At 39.4% G+C, this 26,987-nt stretch overlaps 9 protein-coding genes, 1 long non-coding RNA gene and 1 other non-coding gene across 16 annotated transcripts; 6 read left to right on the top strand and 5 right to left on the bottom strand.

The window, feature by feature from the left end:
* Positions 1–10: 10 nt before the first annotated feature.
* LOC123469457 (nose resistant to fluoxetine protein 6-like) lies at positions 11–3,392 on the top strand. Its single transcript, XM_045168471.1, has 10 exons — positions 11–389; positions 764–1,232; positions 1,309–1,609; positions 1,692–1,992; positions 2,062–2,096; positions 2,160–2,353; positions 2,416–2,554; positions 2,620–2,815; positions 2,880–3,140; positions 3,214–3,392. The coding sequence occupies exons 1-10, from the start codon at positions 74–76 to the stop codon at positions 3,267–3,269; spliced, it is 2,268 nt and encodes a 755-aa protein (XP_045024406.1). The 5' UTR covers positions 11–73; the 3' UTR covers positions 3,270–3,392.
* LOC116936579 lies at positions 534–8,221 on the bottom strand. The gene is made up of 12 exons (XR_006642717.1): positions 7,862–8,221; positions 6,120–6,327; positions 5,999–6,055; positions 3,849–4,012; positions 3,644–3,783; positions 2,919–3,134; positions 2,606–2,822; positions 2,489–2,545; positions 2,034–2,361; positions 1,678–1,969; positions 1,335–1,583; positions 534–1,262 (listed from the first exon to the last, which is right to left on the bottom strand). It is a non-coding gene; the product is annotated as an uncharacterized LOC116936579 (long non-coding RNA).
* On the top strand, positions 3,671–6,931 carry LOC116936575 (nose resistant to fluoxetine protein 6). Its single transcript, XM_032943759.2, has 10 exons — positions 3,671–3,986; positions 4,285–4,765; positions 4,832–5,132; positions 5,195–5,495; positions 5,563–5,597; positions 5,661–5,854; positions 5,920–6,064; positions 6,140–6,335; positions 6,400–6,660; positions 6,728–6,931. The coding sequence occupies exons 1-10, from the start codon at positions 3,671–3,673 to the stop codon at positions 6,781–6,783; spliced, it is 2,286 nt and encodes a 761-aa protein (XP_032799650.2). The 3' UTR covers positions 6,784–6,931.
* On the bottom strand, positions 7,068–7,196 carry Trnai-uau. Its single transcript has 2 exons — positions 7,159–7,196; positions 7,068–7,103 (listed from the first exon to the last, which is right to left on the bottom strand). It is a non-coding gene; the product is annotated as a tRNA-Ile (tRNA).
* A 174-nt stretch (positions 8,222–8,395) lies between the features above and the next one.
* LOC116936571 (inactive hydroxysteroid dehydrogenase-like protein 1) lies at positions 8,396–10,346 on the bottom strand. 2 transcript variants are annotated; one of them, XM_032943752.2, is made up of 6 exons: positions 10,192–10,346; positions 9,719–10,090; positions 9,541–9,651; positions 9,250–9,470; positions 8,960–9,187; positions 8,396–8,891 (listed from the first exon to the last, which is right to left on the bottom strand). In XM_032943752.2, exons 2-6 carry the CDS (start codon positions 10,053–10,055, stop codon positions 8,793–8,795), a joined length of 996 nt encoding a protein of 331 aa, XP_032799643.1. In that variant the 5' UTR covers positions 10,056–10,090; positions 10,192–10,346; the 3' UTR covers positions 8,396–8,792. The 2 variants fall into 2 exon arrangements, with proteins under 2 accessions (XP_032799643.1, XP_045024419.1); XM_045168484.1 differs by lacking the exon at positions 10,192–10,346 and having other exon boundaries at positions 9,719–10,119.
* Positions 10,347–10,496: 150 nt separating this feature from the next.
* On the top strand, positions 10,497–12,110 carry LOC116936572 (dysbindin protein homolog). Of its 3 annotated transcripts, XM_045168486.1 has the most exons (8): positions 10,525–10,634; positions 10,817–10,935; positions 10,993–11,164; positions 11,222–11,354; positions 11,432–11,587; positions 11,655–11,795; positions 11,861–11,948; positions 12,025–12,110. In XM_045168486.1, the coding sequence occupies exons 2-8, from the start codon at positions 10,877–10,879 to the stop codon at positions 12,038–12,040; spliced, it is 765 nt and encodes a 254-aa protein (XP_045024421.1). In that variant the 5' UTR covers positions 10,525–10,634; positions 10,817–10,876; the 3' UTR covers positions 12,041–12,110. The 3 variants fall into 3 exon arrangements, with proteins under 3 accessions (XP_045024420.1, XP_032799645.1, XP_045024421.1); XM_045168485.1 differs by having other exon boundaries at positions 10,497–10,935; XM_032943754.2 differs by having other exon boundaries at positions 10,510–10,935; positions 11,861–12,110.
* A 57-nt stretch (positions 12,111–12,167) lies between these two features.
* On the bottom strand, positions 12,168–15,944 carry LOC116936565 (zinc finger protein 37). 3 transcript variants are annotated; one of them, XM_032943741.2, is made up of 10 exons: positions 15,806–15,944; positions 14,826–15,069; positions 14,579–14,759; positions 14,308–14,518; positions 13,861–14,192; positions 13,475–13,793; positions 13,159–13,417; positions 13,002–13,093; positions 12,678–12,934; positions 12,168–12,609 (listed from the first exon to the last, which is right to left on the bottom strand). In XM_032943741.2, the coding sequence occupies exons 2-10, from the start codon at positions 15,053–15,055 to the stop codon at positions 12,547–12,549; spliced, it is 1,944 nt and encodes a 647-aa protein (XP_032799632.1). In that variant the 5' UTR covers positions 15,056–15,069; positions 15,806–15,944; the 3' UTR covers positions 12,168–12,546. The 3 variants fall into 3 exon arrangements, with proteins under 3 accessions (XP_032799632.1, XP_032799631.1, XP_032799633.1); XM_032943740.2 differs by lacking the exon at positions 15,806–15,944 and adding an exon at positions 15,405–15,589; XM_032943742.2 differs by lacking the exon at positions 15,806–15,944 and adding an exon at positions 15,344–15,367.
* A 4-nt stretch (positions 15,945–15,948) lies between these two features.
* Positions 15,949–17,638, top strand: LOC116936569 (RNA-binding region-containing protein 3). Its single transcript, XM_032943749.2, has 4 exons — positions 15,949–16,109; positions 16,173–16,978; positions 17,036–17,189; positions 17,263–17,638. The coding sequence occupies exons 1-4, from the start codon at positions 15,955–15,957 to the stop codon at positions 17,441–17,443; spliced, it is 1,296 nt and encodes a 431-aa protein (XP_032799640.2). The 5' UTR covers positions 15,949–15,954; the 3' UTR covers positions 17,444–17,638.
* LOC116936566 (negative elongation factor D) lies at positions 17,444–20,096 on the bottom strand. The gene is made up of 11 exons (XM_032943744.2): positions 19,954–20,096; positions 19,751–19,866; positions 19,473–19,692; positions 19,292–19,399; positions 19,075–19,227; positions 18,867–18,997; positions 18,595–18,782; positions 18,371–18,531; positions 17,873–18,313; positions 17,684–17,813; positions 17,444–17,623 (listed from the first exon to the last, which is right to left on the bottom strand). Exons 1-11 carry the CDS (start codon positions 20,023–20,025, stop codon positions 17,589–17,591), a joined length of 1,755 nt encoding a protein of 584 aa, XP_032799635.1. The 5' UTR covers positions 20,026–20,096; the 3' UTR covers positions 17,444–17,588.
* A 63-nt stretch (positions 20,097–20,159) lies between these two features.
* On the top strand, positions 20,160–21,162 carry LOC116936573 (39S ribosomal protein L22, mitochondrial). The gene is made up of 3 exons (XM_032943757.2): positions 20,160–20,300; positions 20,364–20,616; positions 20,675–21,162. Exons 2-3 carry the CDS (start codon positions 20,374–20,376, stop codon positions 21,110–21,112), a joined length of 681 nt encoding a protein of 226 aa, XP_032799648.1. The 5' UTR covers positions 20,160–20,300; positions 20,364–20,373; the 3' UTR covers positions 21,113–21,162.
* A 295-nt stretch (positions 21,163–21,457) lies between these two features.
* On the top strand, positions 21,458–26,963 carry LOC116936568. Its single transcript, XM_032943748.2, has 10 exons — positions 21,458–21,748; positions 22,277–22,651; positions 23,875–24,004; positions 24,084–24,140; positions 25,056–25,148; positions 25,257–25,403; positions 25,564–25,692; positions 25,765–25,933; positions 26,014–26,156; positions 26,226–26,963. The coding sequence occupies exons 1-10, from the start codon at positions 21,708–21,710 to the stop codon at positions 26,373–26,375; spliced, it is 1,434 nt and encodes a 477-aa protein (XP_032799639.1). The 5' UTR covers positions 21,458–21,707; the 3' UTR covers positions 26,376–26,963.
* Positions 26,964–26,987: the final 24 nt, after the last annotated feature.

The following is a 26,987-nucleotide window of genomic DNA, read 5'->3' as shown; positions in this document are numbered from 1 at the left end:
AGTACTCAAGGTTTAGTCGTTAGTCGCCCATCTAAAGCATATGAACTGCTTTCACTGACACAACTTACCCATCATGCGCCTCGTGTGGATGACAAGTTTTCTCCTACTTTGTGTAGGAGGGAAATCTCAGCACTTAAAAAATCCGGCTTTGTTCATGTCACTAGACAGTGAAGAAATTTTTGAAAAGTTAAGGAAGTCCATCACACAGCAACTGGAAGACACTGGAGCCATTGTTGAATTCCCCTCTGTACTTCATAACGTTTTTGCGGCCCTCAAATCGTCTTCGTTTCCAACGGCCGTGGCCACCAATATCAGCGAGAAATGTCTAAAAGACAGTCAGCTTTATGTTCACAGTCTCTACGTCAACAGCAGTCTATGGGCCTTGCAAAGTAAGTGAAATTTAGAATTTTTCGTTTCCGTTGACCAACCTAAATTAACAAAATTCAAGCAATGCGTATAAAAATTTCATTTCAATGAGATGCTATCATATTGCATCATATGATGGACGTGTGACGGTGTCATTAAAACAACAATTCAAAGAACGATCACAATCTTATTTGTTTTGAGTCATTTGTCACTATGACCGGTGTCACAAGGAGAACGGATAACAACGTTACGAAGCAGTACCTATTACACGTGACATGGTATTTTCGTTAACAGCTGTGCATTTCATAATATTGAACAATGAAATAAAAAGAATTTTACATGTTAAACGGCTTGAGAAGCAATCCTTTACCATAATTGTTTGCTATTAATCCGCCAGTGCAAGAGTCTTCGGCACAACTACCACCTGGACTTTTTGGATCTAATAACATTCATGCGGATGGACTCTTCGACGAATGTCTGGCTGTTCGGGCACCAGGCTTTGACGGACAGTACTGCAGCGTTTTCTTCATGACTCGAACTGTTCATGAGTCAGAAATCCTTCCGCCCACAGAAGTAAACGAAAAGAGCAACTTCGTAACAATTTTTCAGATCTTGGGCAATCTTCTCGGAACGGATCGAATCGAACCCAAACGGGCAGTTGCCAATTCAAATACTTACCTTTACCCAAGTACCACATTCTGCCTTCCGTCATCTTGTACTGCTGCTGACCTCGGGCAAGCCGTCGCCGAACTTATTGGAATTTATGTCATCGGAAATAGATCTCTGGTGACCGTGACAGATGAACAGTATTGCTTCAAAGAGAGTAACGATCCTCCACCCTTCGACGGTGTCACCATCACAGTCATGTAGTTAAAAAATCAAGATATTATCTAAACCTAAAGAATAAGGTTTACTAGTTTGTTTTGAATGTGTTATCGATAGAGTGGTTTTGAGCATCGTGGGCTTACTAGTTGTTGCAGCGACAGTTCACGAAGCCTGGCGGATGTACTGCGGGACCGATTTTGACTCCAAAACAGACGGCAAAGCTCTGACCGCATTGCATTGCTTCTCAGCTCTAAGTAATGGGCGAAAAATCCTGTCGATGAAAGTATCTGTTTCGTCTGCAAATGACAATCTCGGATGTGTCCATGGCATCCGATTTTTCTCCACTTGCTGGGTTGTTATAGGCCACACTTTTTCACTTGCTGCCAGTCGAACTATGAATCGAAAAGCTTTAGTTGAGGTCAGATTAAACATTTCTTTGTAGGATTCAAACCTAATTGTTAATTGACAAAAGATTTTTTTTCTTACGCGAAATAATGTAGGATCTCAAAACAGTTGGGATGCAAACCATTGGAAATGCCACTGTTTCAGTTGACACCTTTTTCTTGATGAGTGGGTTGCTCGTCTCGTACCTTCTGCTCCGTGAACTGGACCGCACCAAAGGAAAATTCAACGCCGGCCTTTATTATTTGCATCGATATTTACGTTTGACGATCGTCTACGCCTTCATTCTCGGTTTCATTGCAGCTCTAACTATCTACGTCGGGACAGGTCCTAATTGGTACAGCGTGACTGTGTATTCAAACGCATGTCGCAACGCCTGGTGGAGACAGTTTCTCTACAGTAAAAATGATAATAATTCTTGGTGTTTAAAATGTTAATACCTACTGATTTTTCCTTTTTCTTGGACAGTTAACAATTTGTTTCCATTGGATCCTGACTATGGGGTAAGACAATTCTTTTCGTTTTCCCTTACTGGGCTTAAGCATTCTTCATTTAATATCTTTCAGTGCATGGGACAAACGTGGTATTTGGCTGTCGATATGCAACTCTTTGTCATCTCACCACTAATCGTGTATCCGCTTTGGCGTTGGAAGAAACCTGGACTGGCATGGCTGGCCTTTATTGCCGTTCTCTGCCAAGCGAGTATTTTCTTCGTTTACGCTAGAGACGACCTCAGTGCCACCCTTTGGGTCACACGCACGTATGGAGCTAGAAAATCAATTTCCTATGATTATTAAATAAACTCTTCTCTTTTTAATTTAGTGATGAATTAGGCAATTTTGTTGATTATTATGATCACTACTACGTGAAACCGTGGACTAGAGCACCACCCTACCTGATTGGTATTTGGGCCGGCTGGTATTTACATGTCACCAAGCAATCACAGCAACGTCTGTCCAAAGTAAAACAATAAAAATGTTCCAATTACCAAGTACTAACAGTAACGTCTTACATGTGTTGTTCAAGCTTTTGGTTAGTTTGGGCTGGACTCTTTCCACTGCCGTTGGCCTTGCCATCATTTACGGGTTGACGCCTTACGTCGACCAGTCTAAAGTGCCAGAGGTTAGTCCTGTTGTCCAAATGACTTATGGACCTTTACATCGAACAGCTTGGGCTTTTGTTATTGCCTGGATTATTTTCGCTTGTTCACGTGGCTATGGAGGTACCTACTATTTGAACTTTGATCACGTCTGATTATGGTATTGATTGACGTCCACAACTGGCAGGTTTTGTTAACCGATTGCTGTCGTGGAAGGGATTCTTACCGTTGGGTAGGCTGACGTATTGCGTCTACCTCATTCACTTCGACTTTCTGATTGTATTCTATGCTGCGTTGCGCAAGCGTTTCTACTATTCTTTGCCGGACCAGTTTACAACTTGTTTTGGAATTCTCCTTATTTGCTTCGGAATGGCGTTTGTGGTGTCTGTCACTTTAGAGGCATCTTTCCTCAATTTAGAAAAGTTCATCTTCTCTTCGAGGCCTAAAAGTGATTCATATAAAAAATATTAATTAATAAAAACCTCTCACGTCGTTAATGAAACTTAATGATTGAATTACAGGCAAACCACAGGGGGAAGTAATTGATCCTCCAGTTGACTACAAAACGAAATGTTAAAACACATCTTGATGCACCAGTGGCCGAGTCATTGTAAAGCAGTTACAAGGATATGACCTTATCCATTTTTAAAATTCTTTCAATCAAAAAGTTGTCTTGTCAATACATTTACGTCTAATCATCGGAGTTTTTTCTCATTACAGCTGCTAACGTGATTCCACCACAATTAGTGAGAAATAAGATGAAAATGAGTACATAAATTCTCCTTTGTGGCCTTTAATCTATGCAATTGCGATAACAGAACCCAAAACCCTCAAAACAGTTACGCCTTTTTTCCATCTGATAAGATTGTAACTGACAAGCAAAAAAGGTGCAAACCCGTTCAATCAATGGAAGCGTATAAAAACCATCACTAGTCAACTAGTTAAACGTACCGAGCTTCTAACAGTTTCCCAGGTACCATGGATCCTTCATGGATGCTTCTTTTTCTTGTAGTGCCGTTAGGAGTGGAATCCCATCAGCTTATGAATCAAGGTTTGGTCATATCGCCGGACGTTGATGAAGTCCTGGAAATCTTCGGATACCCCATTTTGAAAGAGTTAGGAAACACGGAAAAGATCGATGATTTTGCTATTTTACTTCACGATGTCTTTGTCGCACTGAAATCTTCTTCGTTTCCAACCGCCGTGGCCACTAACATCAGCCAAAAATGTCTGGAGGATAGCCAATTTTACGTTCATAGCCTCTACACCAATAGGAGCTTGTGGGCCTTGCAAAGTGAGTCGAAATTTCAGCAAATCATTCTGTAAAAACATTATTTTAAAATACGATGAATAAGACATGCTGTTCCTCCTTTTCTCTCAGTCATAGTGTTAATTCATTTACGTTAAGGAAGAATTGTTAGAAACATTCCCATTACAACGTAGCGATTTATCCTCAAAACTGATAAAAAGGTCGTTCATCCCAATTGCTGATCGTGTCACTTATCTATAATGATCGAATCTCGCATTGTACGCAATCCTATCAATGATGACACACACAAAATGCACAATGCCAATGTTTTTGATTATATTAGTGCAAGAGTCATCCGGTCAACTACCACCAGGATTATTTGGATCTTTCAATGTACAAGCGGACGGATTGTTTGACGAATGCCAGGCCGTTCAGGCGCCTCGTTTCAACGGACAGTACTGCAAGGTCTTTTTCAAAACTGCACCGGTCGACCAATCGGAACTACTTCCACCAGAATCGCAAACTGAGGAGCAAAACGAACGAAGCAATTACATAACACTTTTCCAAATCCTAGGCACATTTTTTGGATCAGATCGCGTCGAACCCAAATTGTCTAGAGCGAATTCGTACACTTACTTGTTGCCTAGCATCAGCTTTTGCCTTCCCTCATCTTGTAGTGCCAATGATCTCGGTCATGCCGTCGCTGAACTTGTTGGGATTTACGTCATCGCTAATCAATCTATTGTGACCGTGACAGACGAACAGTATTGCTTCAAAGAGAATAATGATCCACCACCTTTCGATGGCGCCACTATAACAGTCATGTAAATATAAATCACACATACTCTTGTGGTATAACGGAACTAACAATTTGCGCGTTTTGTAACCAGAGTGGTGTTGAGTGTTATTGGCCTACTGGTTGTCTTGGCGACTATTCACGAAGCTTGGCGAAGGTTCTTTGTGATTGGTTTTGACGCCCAGTTAGACGACTTCAAAATACGCGCATTGCATTGTTTCTCGGCGCTAACCAATGGGAGAAAAATCCTTTCGATGAAAGTTACAGTACCGTCGGCGAACGACAATATCGGCTGCATCCACGGTATCCGCTTTTTCTCCACTTGTTGGGTTGTCTTGGCACACAGTTGGAGCTTTTTGGGTTCCAAAACTATGAACCCAAAAGCAGTTCTTATGGTGATATTTGTTTTCTTTTAAACGAAATTCCGTACAATAGCATTCATTGTGTCTAATTGCAGGATGCTTATGGCTGGGGTATGCAACCTATCACCAATGGATCCGTCGCAGTTGACACGTTTTTCTTGATTAGCGGCTTGCTCGTGTCTTTCCTTCTTCTCCGCGAACTGGACAACAACAAAGGAAAGTTCAACATTGGTTTCTACTTTTTGCATCGATATTTACGATTGACGATCGTATACGCCTTCATCCTTGGCTTCGTTGCAACTCTAATTGTCTACCTCGGCACAGGCCCTAATTGGTACACCGTGACTCAATATTCAAATGCTTGTCGCATCGCTTGGTGGAGGAACTTTCTCTACAGTCAGTTTCAAGCTTCTCTTGGCTTTCAATTTAAACATCTACTAATTTTAAATATTGATTTCTACAGTTAATAATCTCTTTCCATATGATGCTCGTTACGCGGTAGGTGAATTCAGTTTAATTTTCGTCCGAAGGCCCTCAATCTTTTTCAACTTTCGGTAACAGTGCATATCGCAATCGTGGTATCTGGCAGCTGATACCCAACTTTTCATCATCGCTCCGCTCCTCGTTTATCCACTTTGGCGCTGGAAAAAATTTGGACTTGCTTTTCTGGCCTTTGTTGCACTTGCCTGTCACGCTTTTATCTTCTACCTTTACGCTAGAGATGACCTACCCCCCAGTTACTTCTTCACGCGACCGTACGATAAAAAAAATGGATGTTCTAATCGCATCGAACTAACTTAGTGGCGTTCTTTTGATGCAGTGATAGCCATACATATGAAACATCAGATAGCTACTTTAATAACTATTATTACAAAACGTGGACTCGAGCGCCACCTTACCTTGTAGGCATCTGGACGGGCTGGTATTTACACGTCACCAAACATTCTTCATTTCGACTACCAAAAGTAAATAATAAAATTAGCCACCAATTATCAAATGATGCATTAATACTAATACTACTTAAATGGTTATCTTGAAAGCTTTTAGTCAGTTTAGGATGGACGCTCTCTACTGCTGTTGGTCTGGCGGTCGTTTACGGTCTGGCACCCTACGTCGATCAACAAGAAGTACCCGAGATTAGTCCAGCTGTAAAGATGACCTACGGTCCTCTAAGTCGAACTGCCTGGGCCTGCGTAATAGCCTGGATCATTTTCGCCTGTTCCCATGGCTATGGAGGTACAAAATAAATATTAATCAAAGAGGCTGGATTGAAAATGCAGATTGGTAATGTCACATGCAGGTTTTATTAACAACATCCTGTCGTGGAAGGGATTTTTGCCACTGGGCCGTTTAACCTATTGCGTTTACTTGATCCATTACGATTACATCAACCTCTTCTATTCCGCCATGCGCAAGCAATATTATTACACATTGTTTGGACAGTTTACCACTTACTTCGGTATGCTCATCATTGTTTTCGGATTGGCATTTGGGATTTCCGTTTGTATAGAAGCATCTTTCCTTAATTTGGAAAAGCTTATCTTTTCTTGGAAACCGAAAAGTAATTCGTCAATCAAGTTATTAACAGGTTTCTCACAAAGCCGATGTAATGTTATCAACATTTACAGGTACACCACATGGACAAACAGGTGCACCTTCAGTTACTGACAACAAGAAAGTTTGAGCAGGCCAAGCACGCTACATTTGAAACCATAATAGATATCTTTTTATGATTTTGATGCGGCACAAAAAGGTAAAATACATGTCTAGGGAAAATGCGTTGTTTCTCCTATAATCACGATTAAGCGGAATAATAACGTGAAACGACGTGATCAAAAGTAATCAGAATTTTGCCACAGCCCAACAAACATTTTAGGCTTAGCTACGCCATTTTCTGCCTGCAACTTCCACGAATGCACGCATACATGAGATACAACACAAAGGATTTGGTACTACGTCAAAATTTCATTCTCCAGGCGAGGCTCGAACTCGCGACCTCGGCATTTCTTTCTTTTCTACCTGAATCTACACTGATGATTAGCATCACTGAATTACTGTCTATAAGTACCATGAGCTAACCAACTGCGCCACTGGAGACGTCAGAAAAACAACGATGGGCATACTAAATTGAGGGTTTCGAATCCAACTTCTTAAGGAATTTCAAATCTCTAACCTACACCATTCCGTCGCCATTTGCTGTTACGGTACTTAGGGTTTTACGCATTAGAAATATTTTTGAAATTGGCCTTAAAGTAGAGCAGCAGATGGCGGATTTAAGGGCTTTTTCCCACCCGGCAAAGATAGCAAGAAAGACGTGGTAATTATTTTACATACTGTACATTTTGCATGGATAAAGACTGAAAGAGCTTAGTGAAACATGGGAGATGGGATGCGTCATTATTTTAGTGTACTAATGGGCTTGATCTGAAAACAATTAGAAAAAAAAGTGTGACGCGAAAAATCTAGATTTATCTTGCTCTTATCGATCATCGAAAATTATCAGCACAACTATTGAAAAACTGAATAGAGCAGAGTGGCGCAGCGGAAGCGTGCTGGGCCCATAACCCAGAGGTCCGTGGATCGAAACCACGCTCTGCTAAACATTTTATTTTTGCAAATAAATACTATTTGGATTGGGACTTTTCAAATAGGTGGCACAAAAGACCAAAGCTCTCGTTAAAAATCACAGTTAGTGACATATCGATTGGCACAAAAGCTGACATGATGATTGAGACAAACAAATATCGACGACTTTATCTTACCTTGTTGGATTGAAGTGGACAAACACTACTTGGAGGTGGCAACTGCAAAACTGCGTGGGCACGTGTGTCTCGTGTCTATTTCAATTGTTTTCAACAGCTCAGAACACGTTGAAGACTTCTGACAAACTGCGAAAAGAACAGGGTTTTTGTTTTTCTGAAATGTGCCTTTTTCTTACCCAACCCCTGTCCGACAAAACTAAAGTTCATGACTAGCACAGTTAACAAAAATAAAAACACCAAAGGCTTTCATGCTCAATCGTCCTTGAGCTATGTTTTGGTACACCCGTCTCCATAAATGGAGCTCCTTCAAGTGGCGGGAAACTTTTTGTCTGCTGCCATTTTTGCAGTTTGTTGTTTTCTGCCCCCACCTCTCGCTTGCTAAAGAAGAAAGGGGTTTCCTTCACGTTGCTGCAGTGGTATCAACAGCGAACAAAAACGGCAGCGGTACAAAAAATTTCCCGCCACTTAGCGATGGTTCGATATATTATCGATAACCTCGACACGAGAAAACCATCTTAATAAGTTTGTTTAGTATTCGTTTAAAAGGAATGTATTTCAATATCAGACTGTAAAAATGCAAACAGATTGAGGAACGAAACAATTCTAATTTAAGGAGCATTAGAGTGAGCAAAAAATCTAGAAAGGAGTATAAATCGTATGAATGTCTCTGAGGAAGGAGACCAATGAAACAGTAGAGAGTTGACCTGGCAACAGTAATAAGTAACGGACCAGTGCACCAAACTAATTCTTTGATTAAGCAGATTCGCCTTTCCCTTTTACAATTTGATGAAACCTACAATATGACACGACAAGTAAATAGCGGACGGCTTTGATTCCATATCGGTCTATTTTCAAGATACGATGGATATACGCTCGCCAGCACACATGCACATACCATTCGCGCGTCGATCGGAAGACACAAATTTTCTGATTATTTGCGTTTTTTCAGCGCATCGCGCCGGAGAAACTGTTGCATCATCCCACCAAAACGGATCCAGAACCAGGTTGGCACGACGTTACACGAAAAAAACTGCCAGAGTTTCCGAAACGTTTTTATGAATTTTGGAACAATCTAGAAGAAAATTGAAGTTGACGCACCTGTAATTCGTGCGACCAGTATCCAGTTGTCCGGTCGCAGATGCCTAATGTGGATAGGGCGCTTCGGACGAAAGTTTGCGCGTTTGGTACCAATACTGACTGTCTGCCGATGAAGTCACTGAACTTGGTTAAATTGGTTGCTATGTAGAATGGAATAAGAGTTTGAATAGTAACTCCTGAATTTCGCACTTCATGAGACAGCGCTCGCGAGAAGTAGTCCACATAAATCTATAAATTCAAATGACTACTTTTTCTGAAATAACACAAGAGTTCAATAAAGAAAAACTCACTTTGGAAGCAGAGTAAATATTCATGTAGGGTAGCGGTCCGACAGAGGAGCTGGAAGAAAGATTTACAATCGCTCCTCGGCGTCTCTCTAACATCTGGGGTAACACTAACCAGCACATCATGGTCAAAGAGCCCATATTGATATTGACATGCTGCCAAATCACATCCTGACTAAGCTCACATAGCTCCATAGGCATCTCATACATGACACCAACATTATTCACTGTTTATTAAAAAAATAATAATAAGATAAATGACCGCATGTTCATTTTTAGGAGTATTATAAGCAATACCTAGCAATCCGATTTCCTTTCCACGAATAGCTTCTGAAATTTTATCAAAGATTGAGCGACCTCCACTAAAGTCCACTTGCACAACTTGGGTCTCAACATGAAATTCTGCCTCTGTGAATCAATGATAAGCCAATAACCTTTAAATGATTAACAAAAGAAATCAAACTCAATTCTTTACCAATTTCTTGTGCTACCCTGGTAAGCTTTTCTATGCTCCTACTCATCAATATGATATTGACTCCAAGCCGAGCAAGTTCTCTAGCATACTCTTTTCCAATTCCATCAGTTGCTCCGGTGACAATAGCCCAAGGTCCATACTTTTCCTTAAAGTTGGATAGAGAACGCAGTTTGGACAGAAGGAAAATTCTGACAGCACTAAGGAACGCTATTGAAGTGTCAACTGCCACCTTTCCCATAACAATCAGCCCCACCACAGCCAACATATCTCTCAAACGTTCTGTTTTCTTGATAAGTTCACCAGCCAGAAGGCGGAAAGAATCCGAAGCTACAGCCATCTTTGGAGGTTGTTTATATAGACGTAAGCGATAAACTAAAACGATAAAAGCAAAGTAATGAAAGCTTCGGAAGGACTTGTACCGTTAGGGCGTTTGACACATATAGCTATGCATGCCTGGAAATGGACAAGTGTACCTTGTTTAAACCGGATTAGTAGACTAGGTTGCGTTTCTCTTCTATTACGATGTCCGGGAAAACTATCTCAAACCCAAATGAATGTATCGTATTTTTAAGTTTTACGCCCCTGTCAACAGCCATCTGTAAGAGTCTACATTCAACCACCAGGTATGACCAATGGGGTGTGAATATTTCTGCTTCGTCATATTAAGGGCGTTATTTTGCACTAACCTCTATCATTTTGAAATTTTTAATTTAAAAAATATTCAAATTTCCTTAATTTTCATGATCCAGGTTCTTAGCCTCTTAGCTAAGAATGAAACCAACTGGTCAATTTAACATGCTCTAGAGAAATGGCGACCCTGGATGATGGTTTGATGGAATCTTTAACAGTAGTCTGCTCTCCAACTACAATTTAACTTTACACAAAGTGTAAAGTTGTACAATTCCATGAGACTTCAGTAAAGCTATTTTGTGAAGATTTTACGATATTTGTTGGTATTGAAAAGCGTTTGATCCCTATCGCAAAATCCTTTAGTTCTCTATTTATTGTTCCCATAAATTCGAATGAGCTAAAATACTGCAATAGCTATGCAGCTGAAATTCTAGCATGAAAGTTTGTTTATGTAGTACTTGATGGTAGGCACAGGACAACGGACAATCAGTAAAAAAAAACGCTGCGGATAGCTTATCAAGAACAACAATGCTACCAACTAATTTAAGAGAAAAGCTGTTCCAGGTTCAAGAAGAATTAGCAAGCAGGTTATCATATTTGTAAATATTGCAGAAACAAAAAAATTATAAAACTTGTTTCAACAGTTTGAGAACATTGGGGTTGGCAGAGCCAAATGTACCCTTAGTGATACCTTCACGCCATGGAAGACATTTTGAAGGATTACGGTTGGATGCTGGAGCTGATTTGCTGAACCACTATCAGTTTCAGTGGTGCAGGATGAGGGAGGCATCAGATATAAATTACCAACTAGCAGAGGTATTCAGAAATAAATGTGCTTCTATGTACAAATAAAGATTAAGTTTTCACTTTTAGCAAGCTGACAAAGCCATTACTTCAATAGAAAGTTACATCAGCTGGCAACATCAGTTAGTTTCAACATTAACCAGCAACTTGAGTTCTGTTTCTTCAATGGTAGTTCAGCTTCAGAAAATAACTGATTCTATTGGTGAGAACCTGGGAAAATTTGCTAAGCTAAGTGGGGGTCATAATTACAGTTCATTGCACAATGCATGCATTCCCTAGGTGTAACTGAAGCTACCTTGACCAAAACTGAGGAACAGTTAGCTTTGTTAGAAGACTTGGTTAAAGATTCTCAATTTGATTCAGAATTAAAAGACTGTGAAAAAAAATTCATTATGCTGCAAGATCAAAAATTTGCTGAACTGGAGAAGTTAAAAAGTAATTGTAATCAACAGATCTTTACATACTTCTCTGGTCTTAATCATGACTCTACGGGCTTCCAAAGGTAATTTAGTGGCACAACATCTACAGAAAGTTAGAGAATATGAATCGAAGCAAATATTCAAAGCCAAAGAAAGACAAGCTATTTTTGAACAGGCTTTTGAAACAGAAATCCGACAGTATAAAGAGTCGGGAATTATTCCAAGTAAGTCTAAGGTATTTGGCGATTTTTTTGTACCAGTTCAGTTCGAAATTTTTTGTTGATTGCAGGATTGAGTCAGGTAAATCGCCAAACAGCTAGCCTTGAAGAAATTGTTGTCGAGGACGACCCGTCTTCGTTAAATGAGTTCCTAGATGAGTAAACCGCAGAAAACAAAACATGGTGTCCGAAAATATAAATAAATTTAAATTGTCGTCTATTTTACCATCGCCAGGTGGAGAAACAAATAAAAAAAATATATATATATATAAATCCCTTCAATCTGTGAACAAAAGTTTATCTTTAAAGAAAGGTAGATGGTGGAAAAAACTGGACAATGGAGGATACATTTACTTAGAGAATGCAGTGTACAATCTGTTTAAAATGAAAAGATTTTCCCTTTATTCTTTTCTCGTCCAAAAATTTAACATTAAATCGTTACTACGTCCTCTCCGTTTCAAAAGAAAAAATAAATGCGGTTTTAATCTTTGACGCAAATCCACTGCTCAGTCGCATGTAACATGTTCTTCGAACAATCAAAGGAAATTAAACGGTGTCAAAAATCGAAAGAAATAGAAATAGAAAAAGGCGTGAGGGAAGGGGAAAAAATGTTGGATTGTGGACGAAAACATGGGGGGCACTTAAAAAAAAATGTTGGCTGTCTAGATTACCTCAATACATGCCAAAATGAAAATGATCTTTTCTTAGTACTTTCGAATTGGCGCTGATCCAGCTAAAAGTGTTTATATCTTGCCGTTTAAACCGTGCTGGAATCCATTTCCTTCCCACACACCTTTAGATGATACCGCAAGTTCACCAACTGTTGAATTTGCCATGGGTGATTATATTGGATCAGTTGAATCTTAACGATTGACTAGTATAACTTACTGTATTAAACTGCTTTTGGCAGTGAGTGCACTGGTGAGGAGTCTGAGTCACATCTGCTGTCGTATGAGTCCGCTCGTGTACGTAACGCTCTCTAAATGTCCGCATCTTTTCTGGACAAGAACGGCACTGATAATTCAAATCGGTTGAATGGACGGGTTGATGCAAGAGCAGAGCGCTTTTTGATAAGAAAGTTCGACTACATCCTTCGCATGGAAAGATGGATTCACGATGTTCCTTGATCTTGTGCTCCTTTAAAGCTTTAAGAATACAAGAATGAGAATATTTTCCGAAAATAATGTTCATTTCTTAAATCTTTCATTAAACCTTTGATGTTCGGAAATTCCATTTCGCAAACGCTACAAGGGATGACAGGCGTTTCTCCTGTATGGGTGCAACGGTGGATATAAAAGGCACTCCTTAATGTAATATTTACAGATGTTAGCAAATGACCATTTCCACATAATATTAATATTAATGTTACCATTTGTGGTAACGCATGGGGCAAAAGTCGCATTCTATGACTTGGTAGTGATAGTTTGCACGCGGTTTAGGTGGCGTTTTCTCTTTTTGGGCTGCGGGAAGATTCTGTTTACCCTTAAGACTGACATTGGTCGAATCTTTTTTTTTAGTCACTTTCCCTTTAACCTCCTCCGCCTCATCTTCTTTTGCTGTATCATTTCCCCCCTCAATTTGGTTGTTATCTACTTTCTCATCTGAACTAACATTGGTTTCCGATGAGCCTACAAGTGGTAGGCATAGTTTATTGTTGAGTTACAAAGAGAGGGAGTTGATATTACCTGCTACTTTTGTTTTGTCTTTTAACTTTAGCGCTATTTTTGCTTCTTCGTCTTCCATCAATTCTGCGTTCTCATCTTCTTCTGCTTCGGGTGTAACATCTTTTTCCGCATTTTGATGCTCTTTTTCCTCAAGTTCTTTTTTCCGTTGCTGTTCCTCCCCTTCTACAACACTGATTGTTTTTTTATTTAGAATACCGATTTCGTCAGCTAAACGGAGTGAGTCGGCAATCATTGGCGCTATTTCATTGTCACCAATTTCGTTGTGTTCACAATGCTTCATTAAATGACGCTGATAAACACCTTGGTAGGAAAACAAATCCTAGGATGGGAAAAATACAAAGGTAAATCTATATGAATGTAGGAAAACCTAGAATTATAGGACTTACTTGGCAAACCGGGCATTGGAATGGTTTGTCCCGGCTGTGTATCCGTAGATGGTTTTTAATGTTCCCTCTGGTAAGAAAGCGTCGACTACAGTGGGGGCAAGCATACTTTTTCCGAGCAAATTTAGATGATGGCTTCGTTTTTTTAGGAGCGAGTTTTTTAAGAGCTGCTACTGAAACCGGTGGCACTGTCAACGAAAGAGGTTCATCTGGCTGCTTCGACCTCTGAAGCCGCTTCAACACTTTTCCACCTCGCCCAAGTCTCCGTTTTCCCACTATGGAAGGTATTGCAACTTCAGGTGCAAGTTCCTCGTTTGCTTCATCGACCGTCATTTCTAAATGGGGAATAAAAGTTTATTTTCATTGTGACATTCTCCTGTTTTGACTTTTAACTTGGTTCATTCAACTCCATATTAGCAACTACTTGACCCCCTTCCTCTAGGATCTTACCATTGGGAATGTCATTGGCATCACTGGCTATGTCTAAGCCATGGTTTGTGGATTGCGGTTGCGTAAGGCTTTGCACTTGTACGATCAAAGGCCGCGGAGATGTAACGGCTACGATCTTTGGACCTACAGCCTTAGCTGGACTTCTCGTTGGATGAAATACCTGTTGCTGTGGTTGTTGGAGATGGCATACCCCATTAGCTTCTGGCTCATACTATTCCAACAAGTTGTCATCAGCCTAGTTTACCAGAACAGAAGTACAAAAATTCTTTACCACTGGTGAGGCATCACCATAATCTGTCAGTTCATGTATGCTTGCTAAATCATCATCATGCTCTATTGGAGATCCAACTTTAAAATCATCTATGATCTTTTCCCATGAAGATCCTTGAACTTGTGGTGCAGTAAGTTGCCCTGTGTAGATATAGCGAACAAGGCCTTGCACCTCTTCTACACTTTAGAAGGACATTAGAAAAAAGGATTAAAAATGATAAAAGACAAAGTTTTTGGTCATATAGTACGTGTAGCCAGCCATGATGACACATGGATCATCAGTCAATGGCCAATCCTTTAAAAGATAGCAAAAAACTGGGCTAGCTGCAGCCAAGACCCCTTTATTGGCCCGTATTTTTCTTCCATTACAATGCAGTGTGACATCAGCAAACAATTCTTTTTGTAAACAATCATACAATCCTCTTTCAATGCAGAGACCACGTCCCTTGGCTCGAATTAACACTCTTGTGCTTTTCATTTTGCAGATTTAGCCTAAACAAAAAAAAACTTGTTAATCTTGAATATTTAACTAGCTGATTCATCAAAGAAAATTTAGAGTTGCAGGTAACAAAACTGAATTGCTGAATTTAAAAAAAGTAATTATAACATATATATAAACATGTATATCTAATTCGTTGTTCTAAGAGCAGACGGTTCTATCGAAAATGTTTTAAAATCTCAAATCGTAACACGTTCACCGAGCACGTAGACATTGTCCTGCGAAGAGTCGACTACCAATAATATCTTAGAATTGTTACAATAGCACCTTATTGTTATTTTTTCTTTCTGAATGATGGAACGCCCAATCCTTTAACGAAATATCCTACCTAAACGAAGGTAATACCCAATCGATGTATTATGGTTTTCAATGGATCTGCCACGTTTCAAAAAGCGATAAATTAGAAATGTCCAGGATCCCAGGCAACGGGTGCAGCGAACTTAATGGATTGTGGAAATAGATGTAAAAGGCGGCGAAATCTACTACTTGATTCAATTTAACGCCTTGTATGAATGAATAGGACTAAAGATCCTAAAGAACTAATCAGAAGAACCCTAAACAGAAAGCTTCATCAGCGCCACCAACTTCTTTTTCTACGGTGCTCTTATTGTTGCGTTTTGAAATCTAAGAACTACGATATGATCTCATCATCATCATTTCTATGATTGCTCTGTTGATTTCAGTTTTTCAACAGTTCTTCGTTTTTAAGGCCATCAGGCAAATCTTTACCTTGTCTAAATGATTCAACCACATTCGATGGAGATTCGTTAAGGCCGAAAATATAACACCAGTTGATGTGAAAATTGGATGATTTGAACGTAATAGTCGAAGTGTTAACTGGATTAAAAGAACCACTGATGAAGTAGTGGGAAATAGAAATGGAGCCTGCTTTGCCTGATACATTGATTGTGCGCCGTCTACCGGAATGTCTGACAGAGCGAGATTTGAACGGTCTGTTCCAATTTTTTGGTGCTCAAACAGTGAAGAAAGAACAACCAAAAGGAAGACAGAGGAATAGCACCATTATTGTCAAGTAATGAAAATTAAAATATTATAAAAATTAACAGGTAATGATTTTATTCCCAATAATTTTAAGGTTCAGCTCACATGAAGATGCTTCCTATGCATTAACTCGCTTGCACCAGCTACTAGTCTTGGGTAAAAGGATTGTTGCAGAATATGCAGATTTCACAGTCTTGCCAGACATTCCACAGACTAACCTTCTACCAAAACAGCTTAAGGAGGAAAACTGTGCAAAATACCCTCCTGCTGATGAACATGTAGTGAATAATATTGTGGCTGAATTGTTACGAAATGCTGATTTCTATCAAAAAGTGCTGCAGCTTATGAAAAGTATGAACCTACCTCCCCCATTTCTTCATACTCCAAACCAGCCTATTATTATAGTGGAGCCATCAGATATTGAAGAAGTTGAAATGGAAGAGCTCTACAAAGAAGAAACAGAAGAATCAGAGTTGGAAACTGATTTTACTGTAATTGGTGACAAAGAAGTAATCCCTAATATAAGTGTGAGGCGTAAAAAACAAAAACAATTGAAAAGGACAAACAAACTTAAATTATTCACCAACCCAACAACTGTCCCTACCAAAGTGAAGCAAGTATCCTCAGCTGGTCGCACAGTCTCAGAAATATTTGAGCAAAATGAGTTAACTTCGAACAAAAAACTGGAATTCAAAATATCATCCGAAGTTCTTCAGGTTAACGATCAGCCATGCGACAGAAAAAAAGATAATACAGGAAGTTTTGGAACATTTGACCCGCCACCTGCTAGCCCCAAAGAAAACGGACAGCAAATACGGCTTTCCGAAAATCAGTCTGATGAGGACAATTACGAATTCATTTCGAAAAGAAAACTTCAAATCAACAAACTTCAAGAAGAAGGTTAAAAACCATTCATGTCAAATATATAAGCCTAATAATAGAATTATTTATTCACAGAAATGAAGCTACTTCCCATTTTCAAGAACTACTCGGCTGGAGTTCCTGGTTCACGACTCTATGTAAAGAATTTAGCGAAAACCATTAAAGAGTCGGATTTGAAGCACATCTTTGGTCGTTATGTATTATGGACTTCAGAAGAAGAACGCAACATGTAAGTTACAAAGATAGGGCTTGAGGTGGCAATTCAGCAGTTGTTATACATTTTATTATTTTTTTATATTTAGGTTCGATATTCGCCTTATGACTGAAGGTAGGATGAAAGGTCAGGCTTTTATTACTCTTCCAAATGTAGATCGAGCCAGAGAAGCCCTTAACGAGACGAATGGGGTTATGCTTCAAGGTAAGCCCCTTGTTGTTCATTTTGCTCGCTCAGCGCAGACAAACATCCCAAGTTGTACTAATTGATCATCAGCAATTTCAGTCAATTTATTTTTTGAGCACACAAAAAAAAAAAAAGAAAAGAAAGAAAAATTTAACAAGTCACATCCGTATCGAGTAAAATTGCTACGATAATCGGAAACAAACATCTTCTTGGACGATATGTAATATGTTAGGACACGACGACGTAGTTGGCTTTACAATACACTAGGTAGAAAAGAAGACGTAAATAAAATTTTTAAGAGTGAGCTTAAAGAAAAACCAAACCTATGAAATCTGAGACAAGATCACTGTCACCATCGCCACGCATTGTTCCAGTAATTTCTTCGTTTTCAACCATTGGTAGAAAGAGTTGGACAAATTCGGATGTATATGGTGGTGCAATTGACTCGAGTACCTTGAATCAAATCAAAATTGTTTCAAGACATCATTGAAAAACGATGCCAACTATGTTACCTCCGTTACAAAGTACCGAATTAGTGAAATATCGGTGTCGCCTCTTTGCCAGCATTGTTTGATGTACTTGACAATAGGTACGACATAACCACGCGTCAACAGATTGACCATACGATCAAGCAACATTTTACGCATTTCAAGTTGAACAAGAATTTCTAACTCGTCCTGTCTCGACTCAAAGAGCCGAACCAACAAGTCAAGAATGTTTGGATGGAGTAAAGGATTCACAGCAGCTACTTCATCCAGTAGAGCCAGGTGAACAGGAGTATGTTCAGTGCTCAGTTTAAAGTAGGAAGGTTCAAGCACAGTTGCTTCAACCCAGCGAAATACGCCCATAGAGACAACAGGAAAGCGGATGTATTGATACAGAGTTCCGAGCTCAGCTATCAGTTCAGTCGAGCCTTTTGCTGTGGTACATACTTGATGAGCCTTCTCAAGAGCCTTATGCAGAAATACTGGTTAGTTAGGCAGACACTTTTTTTTTAGAAAGCAACGTACCTGCATCGTGGCTTTTAGTTCATCTCGATTGGTGTTTTTCCTTTGGTTCTTTTTATACACCTCAGCCACGCTAGCAGCGTAAGCGAGAAGATAATTGTATTTCGATTTATGCTCAGGATTTAGCTTGACTCCAGGCTTGAACAAGGAATCAAGAAGTAACTCTAAAATATTCCAACGATAAAAAAAAATAATTATAAAAACAAAAACACACAATACTGTCATACCCATGAACTGTGGTAAACGAATCAATTCCACCGGTGGGGGATCAGCTGCCGAGTACAGCTTATACAAGTTGGTGATGTCAGCGGGATTTAAAGCGTTGCGAGACAACATTGAGGATAAAGCTTGACTGGCGCGCGGATGTGCAGCTGAACCATTAAGACCCATAATGATGGCTGTGACGTTGTGACCCCTGCGAAGTGGCGGAGAAGAAAGCTTTTTACAAGAATTTCCCATTACTTTTTAGGAAGTCGATTCAGAAATTTCGAATACTGACGATTGAATCGCGTGACGGGTAATTTCTTGGGATAGCCTCTTGATTGACGGGCCTCCTTTAGGTTCTTGAGACAAAACATTTAGCAGTACTTCGCTGTACACGAAGGTATGTTGACCATGACAAATCATCCGCTGAGAACGTTCAGAGTAGTATTAACAATGTTTAAAATACTATAAATTATAACCGATAGCCGATAAATTACACTTACAGCGCATTCTTGAATGTGCTTTTGTCTATCGTCGTCATTGCTCTCAGAGTACTGGCCAACTGATGTCTTTAGAATCCTAGAAAACACTTCAATTTGCTGCGCAGCAGTAGATATACTTGTAATTTCGCCTTGAAATCCCGCGTCAGATATCAACTGCAAAGTTTAATTTAATGAATTATTTACAAGCCCGTACAAAGACGTAGTTTTTACTTTGTACCTTGATAGTAAAATTCAGCATAAGACAGTCAGGATATTCTTCAGCCAGTTTGTAGACCAATGACCTCCAAGTAGGATGCTCAATCATTTCAGTAAGCCATGCAGGTGTCTAAATAAATTATTTCATAAAATTACTGTTAAGGGAAAAAAGTGTGCAATTTACTGCTCTTTGTGTTTATTACTTCTCCCTCCTCTGTGAAGATAGTATCTGCTTTCTTTGGATCAAACATTTTAATGATCATTTCTTTCAAATGATTTTCAACCATTGACTGAACATCATTTATTGTTGCCCCAGCTAAGATGAGCCATTCTGCCATCAAATTAGCCATCTGAGCAGAGGCAGAATAGTTTTGGGAGAGAAGTTCGATGACATGAGCTGGACTTCCACCAACTGTAAAATACCTGGGAACAAAGCTAATTGAATGTTTTGTTCTAGGATTAAGCTATGATATATTATTACCTTTTCAGTTGGTTGAAAATGCCTGGCTCCATGATGTAGTCTTGAGTTTTAAATGTTTGAAGACATTCTTCCAAAACTTCTGCAGGATTTTCCATATATTGATCTTCATTGTCAGACTATATGGCAATACAATTCAAAAATGATTGGGGAATTCACTGTCATCGATTTTCAAGGGATTTGACATGAGAATAAGCGAAACTTACGTCTCCCATCTCCGACGACCCTCTCATTCCCGAACTCTCCCCCCACTCTTGATTATCGTAGCCATCGTCCATTTTCACGGAAAATATATAGCAATCAGCAACTATCTCATTCAGTCTTTTAAGTCAAAAGCCCAAGAAAACTTGAAGTGAAAAGGGAAAAGGACAGGTTCAAATTATAACAACATCAGCGTCACGAGCACTGTTGTCATGATTACCAAGCTGAGCGTCTGCTTTAATTTTGTATAAGCATTCTGCTAAACAGCTAAACAGTTGGTAATATTTATGTATCTTGCACATGTCGAATATTTGAAAAACCACTCAAACGTTTCCAATTTTGATTCTACCAGGTGAATAAATAACATTTGTTCAAGTTAAAGTTCTTTTATTTATTACCGTGTTTATAATACCAGGATTTAAACAATGGAGATCTTGTTGAGACAATTCCAAACCAAGAGCTTCCTTTCCATTTGCAAATGCCTTGAACCTGCATATAGTCATGCCACTTCTTGGACATCAGGCAATGCAATGTTGGGTAAAACTTTGTTTCACACCTCAAACACAGTCGCAATGCCATACAACCCACCAAAAGGGCCCAGAAAATGGCCAATCTACAACAAGAAAATTTTCGCCCCACAGCTTCCTGGGGAGGAAAGAAGACCAGCTGTAAGTTTTAATTGTTCTTATCCAGAAAATCACTCATCAGATAACTTTGTTGTTGCAGTATGTCTGCCACATGAGAACAAACATCAAATACAGCCCTTTTAAGATGTGGTATGTGGCATCAATGATAAGGGGAATGTCGGTTGATGAAGCTATAAAGCAACTGAGCTTTGTGAACAAGCAAGGAGCTGTTCATGTCAAAGAAGTCCTGTTGGAGGCACAGAAACTAGCTGTGGAGAAACACAACGTGGAGTTTAAAAGCAATTTATGGGTAGCAGAGTCATTTGCAACCAAGGGACTAGTGATGAAAGGTATACGGAGACATGCCAAAGGAAGAGTTGGATTGGTACATTATTTCCATTGCCACTACTTTGTTCGACTTGAAGAAGGTAGTCCACCTGCACATTTCTTCTTTGAGACTGCACCTAAAACAACAAAAACATTGCTTTCTGAATGGGTTGATGAAATGAGGCAGAGAAGAATCCCTGGCTCACTGTAATTCTTTAAGTTGTGTTTTATAGTTCAATACATAAAGATATGCATACAGTTTCCCAATGGATTTTATTATTACTAGTTTTTTACTGTATTTAACTAGAAATATATGAGACAAGCTCACTTTGCATAGTCGTTAACAGATGTATTCATTTTGGCTTCCAAAAAAATGCGCATTAATAACTGCCAACAAAGACGACTATCTCACGAATTATGGATGATTTCGAATTTTAACCAAAAAAAATTAATAATAACTATAAAAATAAATTATGTACGCATTGGCCAAATTTAAGCACGCATTGCCCAAATTGTACGCCGCGGCGCTTCACGTTAACAATTACTCAAAAATATAACAGTATGGCAGCGGAAGTCGCGCTCCACTTTCGCTGTTGGTGAAAACTGATTATACTCGGCGTACCTTGTTTTATGCGTATCAGCATACGTTTCCTCCTAACAAGAAAAATTTCAAATCAAGGTACAAAAGAAATATTTCTGCATCAATCGCCACCGGCAGTGATAAATTTACATTCCTATTTCTGACGCCACGTTGTGAAAAACGACAGTCCAGTAAGAGCAACACCGTCGTACGACAGCAGGTAAAAATGAAAGATGAGTGCGAAAGTTACCTGCATAACTCTTTACAGTAAGCATATCACGTAAGATAGTCGTCATCTACAATTTTCCCAATTTTTTACGTTTATCAAAAATTTTAATTAAGATATGCTAGAATTGATTTCATTGTCAGACGGTTGAAAGGCATAAAGTTTGGTAAATTCGAGTAATTTTTTTGTTACTCGTTTTGCACCAACAGTCCCTCATACATAACTCAGGCCTTGGGCGGAGGGCGGTCAGTGCGTCATAAAGCAAAATGGATGGGAGTTGCATTTTTTTTTGTCACTTTTTTCTCACATCCCGATTATTGCCATCTGGCGAGTCATGACAGTGTTGGCTTTTGTCAACTTGCATACGAATGATAAAGCCATTCCCAACTACATAACGATAAGTGCTTCGAGGAATTCAATCGCAATTAATTGGTAGAAACTGGAAAATGGTAAGTACAGGTGAAAAGTGGAGGCCATTGTTTTAACCCCTCAAAAGCTAGTTATATATTTTTTTCTTATTACAATAAAATTTGATTTGAATATCGGTGTGCACTCTTGTTTTACGACAGGATCAACTTCCGTGTCCTTGATTGTCACGAGAGGAGCAAGGAAGTTGCGGAGAAAAAGCGCAAGTTTGAACGTGCACGGCCTATAATAACATATACAATACGATATACAAGACCGCACTGTCCGTGCTGTTTCACCGTTACCAGAGCAACCCGGAGCTATTTACTCAAGTCGTGCCGAAAGGTTTTGCCTTGTTCCTTGGTCCTCTATTCCGCTCGAATGGCCGAACAGTGCAGCAGTGACCTGATCGCCGCCGCCTCAGACGAAGGACAGTTGGTTGAATTGCTGGATCAAGAACATCCAGCCGTGGTCGACATCAACAACGGCAGTTTTCCTTCAGACATGGAAGCCTGTTTCAAAGCATTCGACAAAGACAAGTAGGTTAATTTTCATTGGATCCTTAAAACATTATGCATGTTTGTTCAGTATCGACCGACCACTGCCACAAATTCCATTGTTTCTAAGCTAAGCTGCGTACAATTTTCCATTCAGACAATACGAATGCACATCCTAAACACAATGTCATTGCAAACGCTGGAAAACATTGTACCAAAACATCACCTCATTGACTCCTCCCGCTATTTTTAGCCAGCTGGCAGTTGCCAACGTAATATCTTAAGGCTGGTGAACTGGGTAGGTGCTCATTTGAGACCTGTGACCTTTAGAGCGGTGTGAGTACAGGCATCAACTAGAGCAAACACGTTGCAAGTTTGAAGTGACAGGGACCTTGTACGCTACAGCGTGGTGCTTAAATTAGCTCACTCCGCATTTTCATGTCACTATATCCACTTTGTTACACATTCCATAATCCATGTTTGCTAGCGTACAAGAATAGTAGGCGGCATTATACGGTGATGAAAACCGGACTATAAAGTAACATCCCTCAACCCCTTAAAAAAGAAAAAAAAATTGCAGTCTGTAAATTAATGTCACGGACACACAAAGACACAATGCAGTTATTGCGGTAGCGCCTCCTGACAAACATGACTAATCCAAGGTTTCCTATGAAAAGATCGATATTGCGAATTTTTTATTTCAAATAATAATTTAAAAAAAATATTTTAAATTTGCATCAAATGATATTTAGACAAGACCTGGTCTCTAGTTTGACTTCCGTGAGAGCCAAACGGAAAAGAAAACTGAATCCGGATAGTTTTCTTTGTGCAGCAATATCCAATCACGCAATCCTTCCATATGTATACCTACGATGCTAGCTCATCGAGGGACGTGCACAACTAGAATCCCACGTTTATGTGTGGGCTCCCCCCCCCCCTCACGACTACTTCCTCTTGGATTTTCTTTTATATACCTCGGTGACTTAGTTGACGGTCACGAAACGATGACGTACACAATTTTATCGATCCCACAGTTCACTTGTACAATGCATATTCCCATGCCTCGCGTTTTTATATCCAAAGTGCAAATATGCAAGATATACATACGTTCAAATTGCAGGCCGTGAATTGGCTTTTTACACCAGCCGGGCTAGTTTTCTCTCGAGTTCGGGTCGTATGAAGGTCAATCCACGCTAGCACTGACGTCACTAGTTTGAAAATATTCCGTTTTCCCAGTGTGTCACTCTATGCGTTTGTTGTTGCAGTGACGGTTTGATGACGCTGTCTGACTTTGCTGCCTTGTGTCGTACTCTCTTCCGTAATGAACAAGGAAAAGCTTACGCCATAGAGGATTGTCGACTGCAAGAAATGTTTGACGTCTTTGATCGAAACCAAGTACAAAACAAAAACAAAAAAACAACACACAATGCAAATGAAAATCAATTTAATAACAAATTAATATTACCTTTTACAGGATGGATATGTGGATTTCCAAGAGTTTGCCTTCTGCTGGAAGCAATGGATAAAGCCTGTAAGTTTATTTTTTTTTAAATTTGCATTTCGATGGGCAGTATTGTAATACTCAGAGTTCCTATATCTACAACCTACGTTAACAAAGAGAAATTGGGATCAAAAATTAATAACATAAAAAAACAAAAAAACATGTAGTAACAAGTAATAGGTAACTTCCAGAACTATAACTTCAATGTTATTATCAAAACGCAAACACTGAATCGATCATAGATAAGGGCCTGTTGGGGAACGTTCTAGACAACACGTCGTAGTAAATTGATCGATGAAACGGCCGAGCTTTTGTTGTGTTAGTGCAGCAGCACGAGGAAAGGGTCGTAAAAAAAATGACCTCGCGTATGTTTTAGATATTTCGAGACACGGGTAGTAAGCAAGAAAAAGACGGCCACTGTAGGGAGCGAGAAAAACGTATCCGAAAAAAGAAACGCAACACTCACTGCATCGCGTGTCTTTTCAATTGGCCCGGCATGTTTATGCGATGTTGGAAAACACGCGTAATACCACTACTGCCTGTCAGCCATGGAACTCGGAACATATATATATAGCAGTACACTATATTATAAATAAATATAAAGGGCTACTCAATCACAAGTCGAAGTTTGCAACATTAAACAACAAGAAAACTTTTACTTTCTACATTCACGTCTGCAGCCCAGTGCACACACATTTCTGCAATAGTGTGACACGCTGACACGCGATTCAATCACTCATTCCGCCCACTGCCTCCCCTTTCGGCCTTTCCATCTTACGCGCAATTTCGAAAATTGTGATTGAAGAACCCCTTTTTTTATTATGAAGTAAAGTCTAAAGCCAACTCGAAAAATTATTCGATGTAGCAAGATATACTAGTAGGGAATTTGTGGAATCGATACTTAAAAATATCTAATTTCTTTTCTGTTGATCGGTGAATTCTTAGATTGTCCGTCCTATTAGCGCTTTGATTATAGTCGACGTTCAAAACGATTTTATTACTGGATCTCTCTCCATATCTAACTGCCCGGCACAGCAGGTAAAAGTGAAAAAAAGAAGAAGAAAAAGGAAAAAAAACAAAAACAAACGAAAACAAAAACAATGCTTAATAATAAAAAATACAATTATTTAAATTTAACAAATGCAGAATGGCCAAGATGTACTGAAACCCACCAATAAAATGCTGGAAACCGTACCATTTGAAGTGGTCTTCTATTCCCTTGATTGGCATCCCGAAAACCACGTTTCATTCATCGAGAACGTCGGAAAACGTAAACTACATCCAACTAGCCAAGTACGTCATCACACTATAATTATGTGAAACTTGATTTTTTAAATGGAAAATTCACATCCATCACACTTAATCGGTTGATGTGACTAGACAGAATTAGACTTGAAATTAACCCGTCCATTACATCATTACTAGCTGTTATTTATATGCATGTTACCCGCAGAAAAAGGCGGAGGAAGCAGTTCTATACGACACGGTCATATTTGAAGGACCTCCCTTGAACGAGCAAAAACTATGGCCGAAGCACTGCGTCCAAAATTCATGGGGAGCAGAGCTCCACTCAGCCGTCAAGGTTTTCTTTATTTCACGCAATTGAAATAAAGAAAAACGCGCAGTATCAACTAAACTATCAAATTGTTTCTAGGTACTGGATAACGGGATATTTGTCCACAAAGGGATTCATCCGGACATCGATTCCTATTCTGCTTTTTGGGATAACAACAAGATGTCTAAGACTCCATTGGCTTCTCTACTGCAAAAAAAGAAAATTACTGACCTGTACGTTTGTGGATTAGCCTATGATGTTTGTGTCGGTAAGCAAAATATGGCGTTCGAATCAAGAAGACTGCGAAGGTAGAATGAAAGCATCCACTAAATCGGGTTATTTTTCAAGGAGCGACGGCCAGTCATTCGTTGGAACATGGTTATCGAACGATTTTAGTGGATGATGCCAGTCGAGGCATATCGCTGGACGATATCCATCACACTCGTGACAGTCTAGCTGAGAAGAATGCCGTTGTCGTCCATTCTTCACAGGTCACTATAAAGAAAAAAATTCGAATGTAAAACCAATTAAATTAAACATTTGTTCTGTCATTTACCCAGGTCAAAGATATGGTAGAGGGTCGTGATAGGAGGCCTGAGCTGGGTTACTTTCAAGCTCTGCGTCTACGTCAGATGCCACAAAATGGTGGAATTAGAGATCCCAGCCCTGATGACGTCTCACCTCGCGATTCGGTCATCTTTCTAACTTAGCCAGCCATTATTTCACTGCTAGATTTCCTGATGATATATCACAAATAAGTAAAAGATTTTCTCATTCATCTGTCAGATGAACCCAAATAAGATTTCAATCATTTATCTCAGCAAGCAATTCGATAGGATCTGCTTCAAAATAGTACATCAGTTAACACCAGCAATGTAATCTGCCACCTCAGATTTCATACCTCTATTGTTGATGAGGTCCCACACCTCATGTTTCTCTTGGTAGACAATTTTCAGGCACTGTATGAAAGCATTATTTAATCCTTAATAGTCCGTCCTGTAAAATGTGAAAAAGTGATATTATTCATCCCCATTAATTGATTAGTTTTAAATGTAGATTAACATGCAATGTTTGTTTTTTCTTTTCATACCATGATCGATCAGTTTACAGCTTGCCATCATTCCAAGATGATGAACTATTGGGAACTAGTTGGTAATAATACTAATCGCCAAGCCATGGCCAAGCTGTCCAGCCGTACGTTTATTAATGAATCAATTCCACTAAATTCAGGTTCTGGTACATCTTTCGCACGTGGTTCTGGGTGTTGCATAATACAGTTTACTTATAACTACTATAAATTATGTAAACAGTTCAGTATGGCA

Source organism: Daphnia magna, linkage group LG1, assembly GCF_020631705.1.
Source record: "Daphnia magna isolate NIES linkage group LG1, ASM2063170v1.1, whole genome shotgun sequence".
Lineage (NCBI taxonomy): Eukaryota > Metazoa > Arthropoda > Branchiopoda > Diplostraca > Daphniidae > Daphnia > Daphnia magna.
Note: the sequence above shows the minus strand (reverse complement) of the source record. Positions and strands in the feature narration are given on the sequence as shown.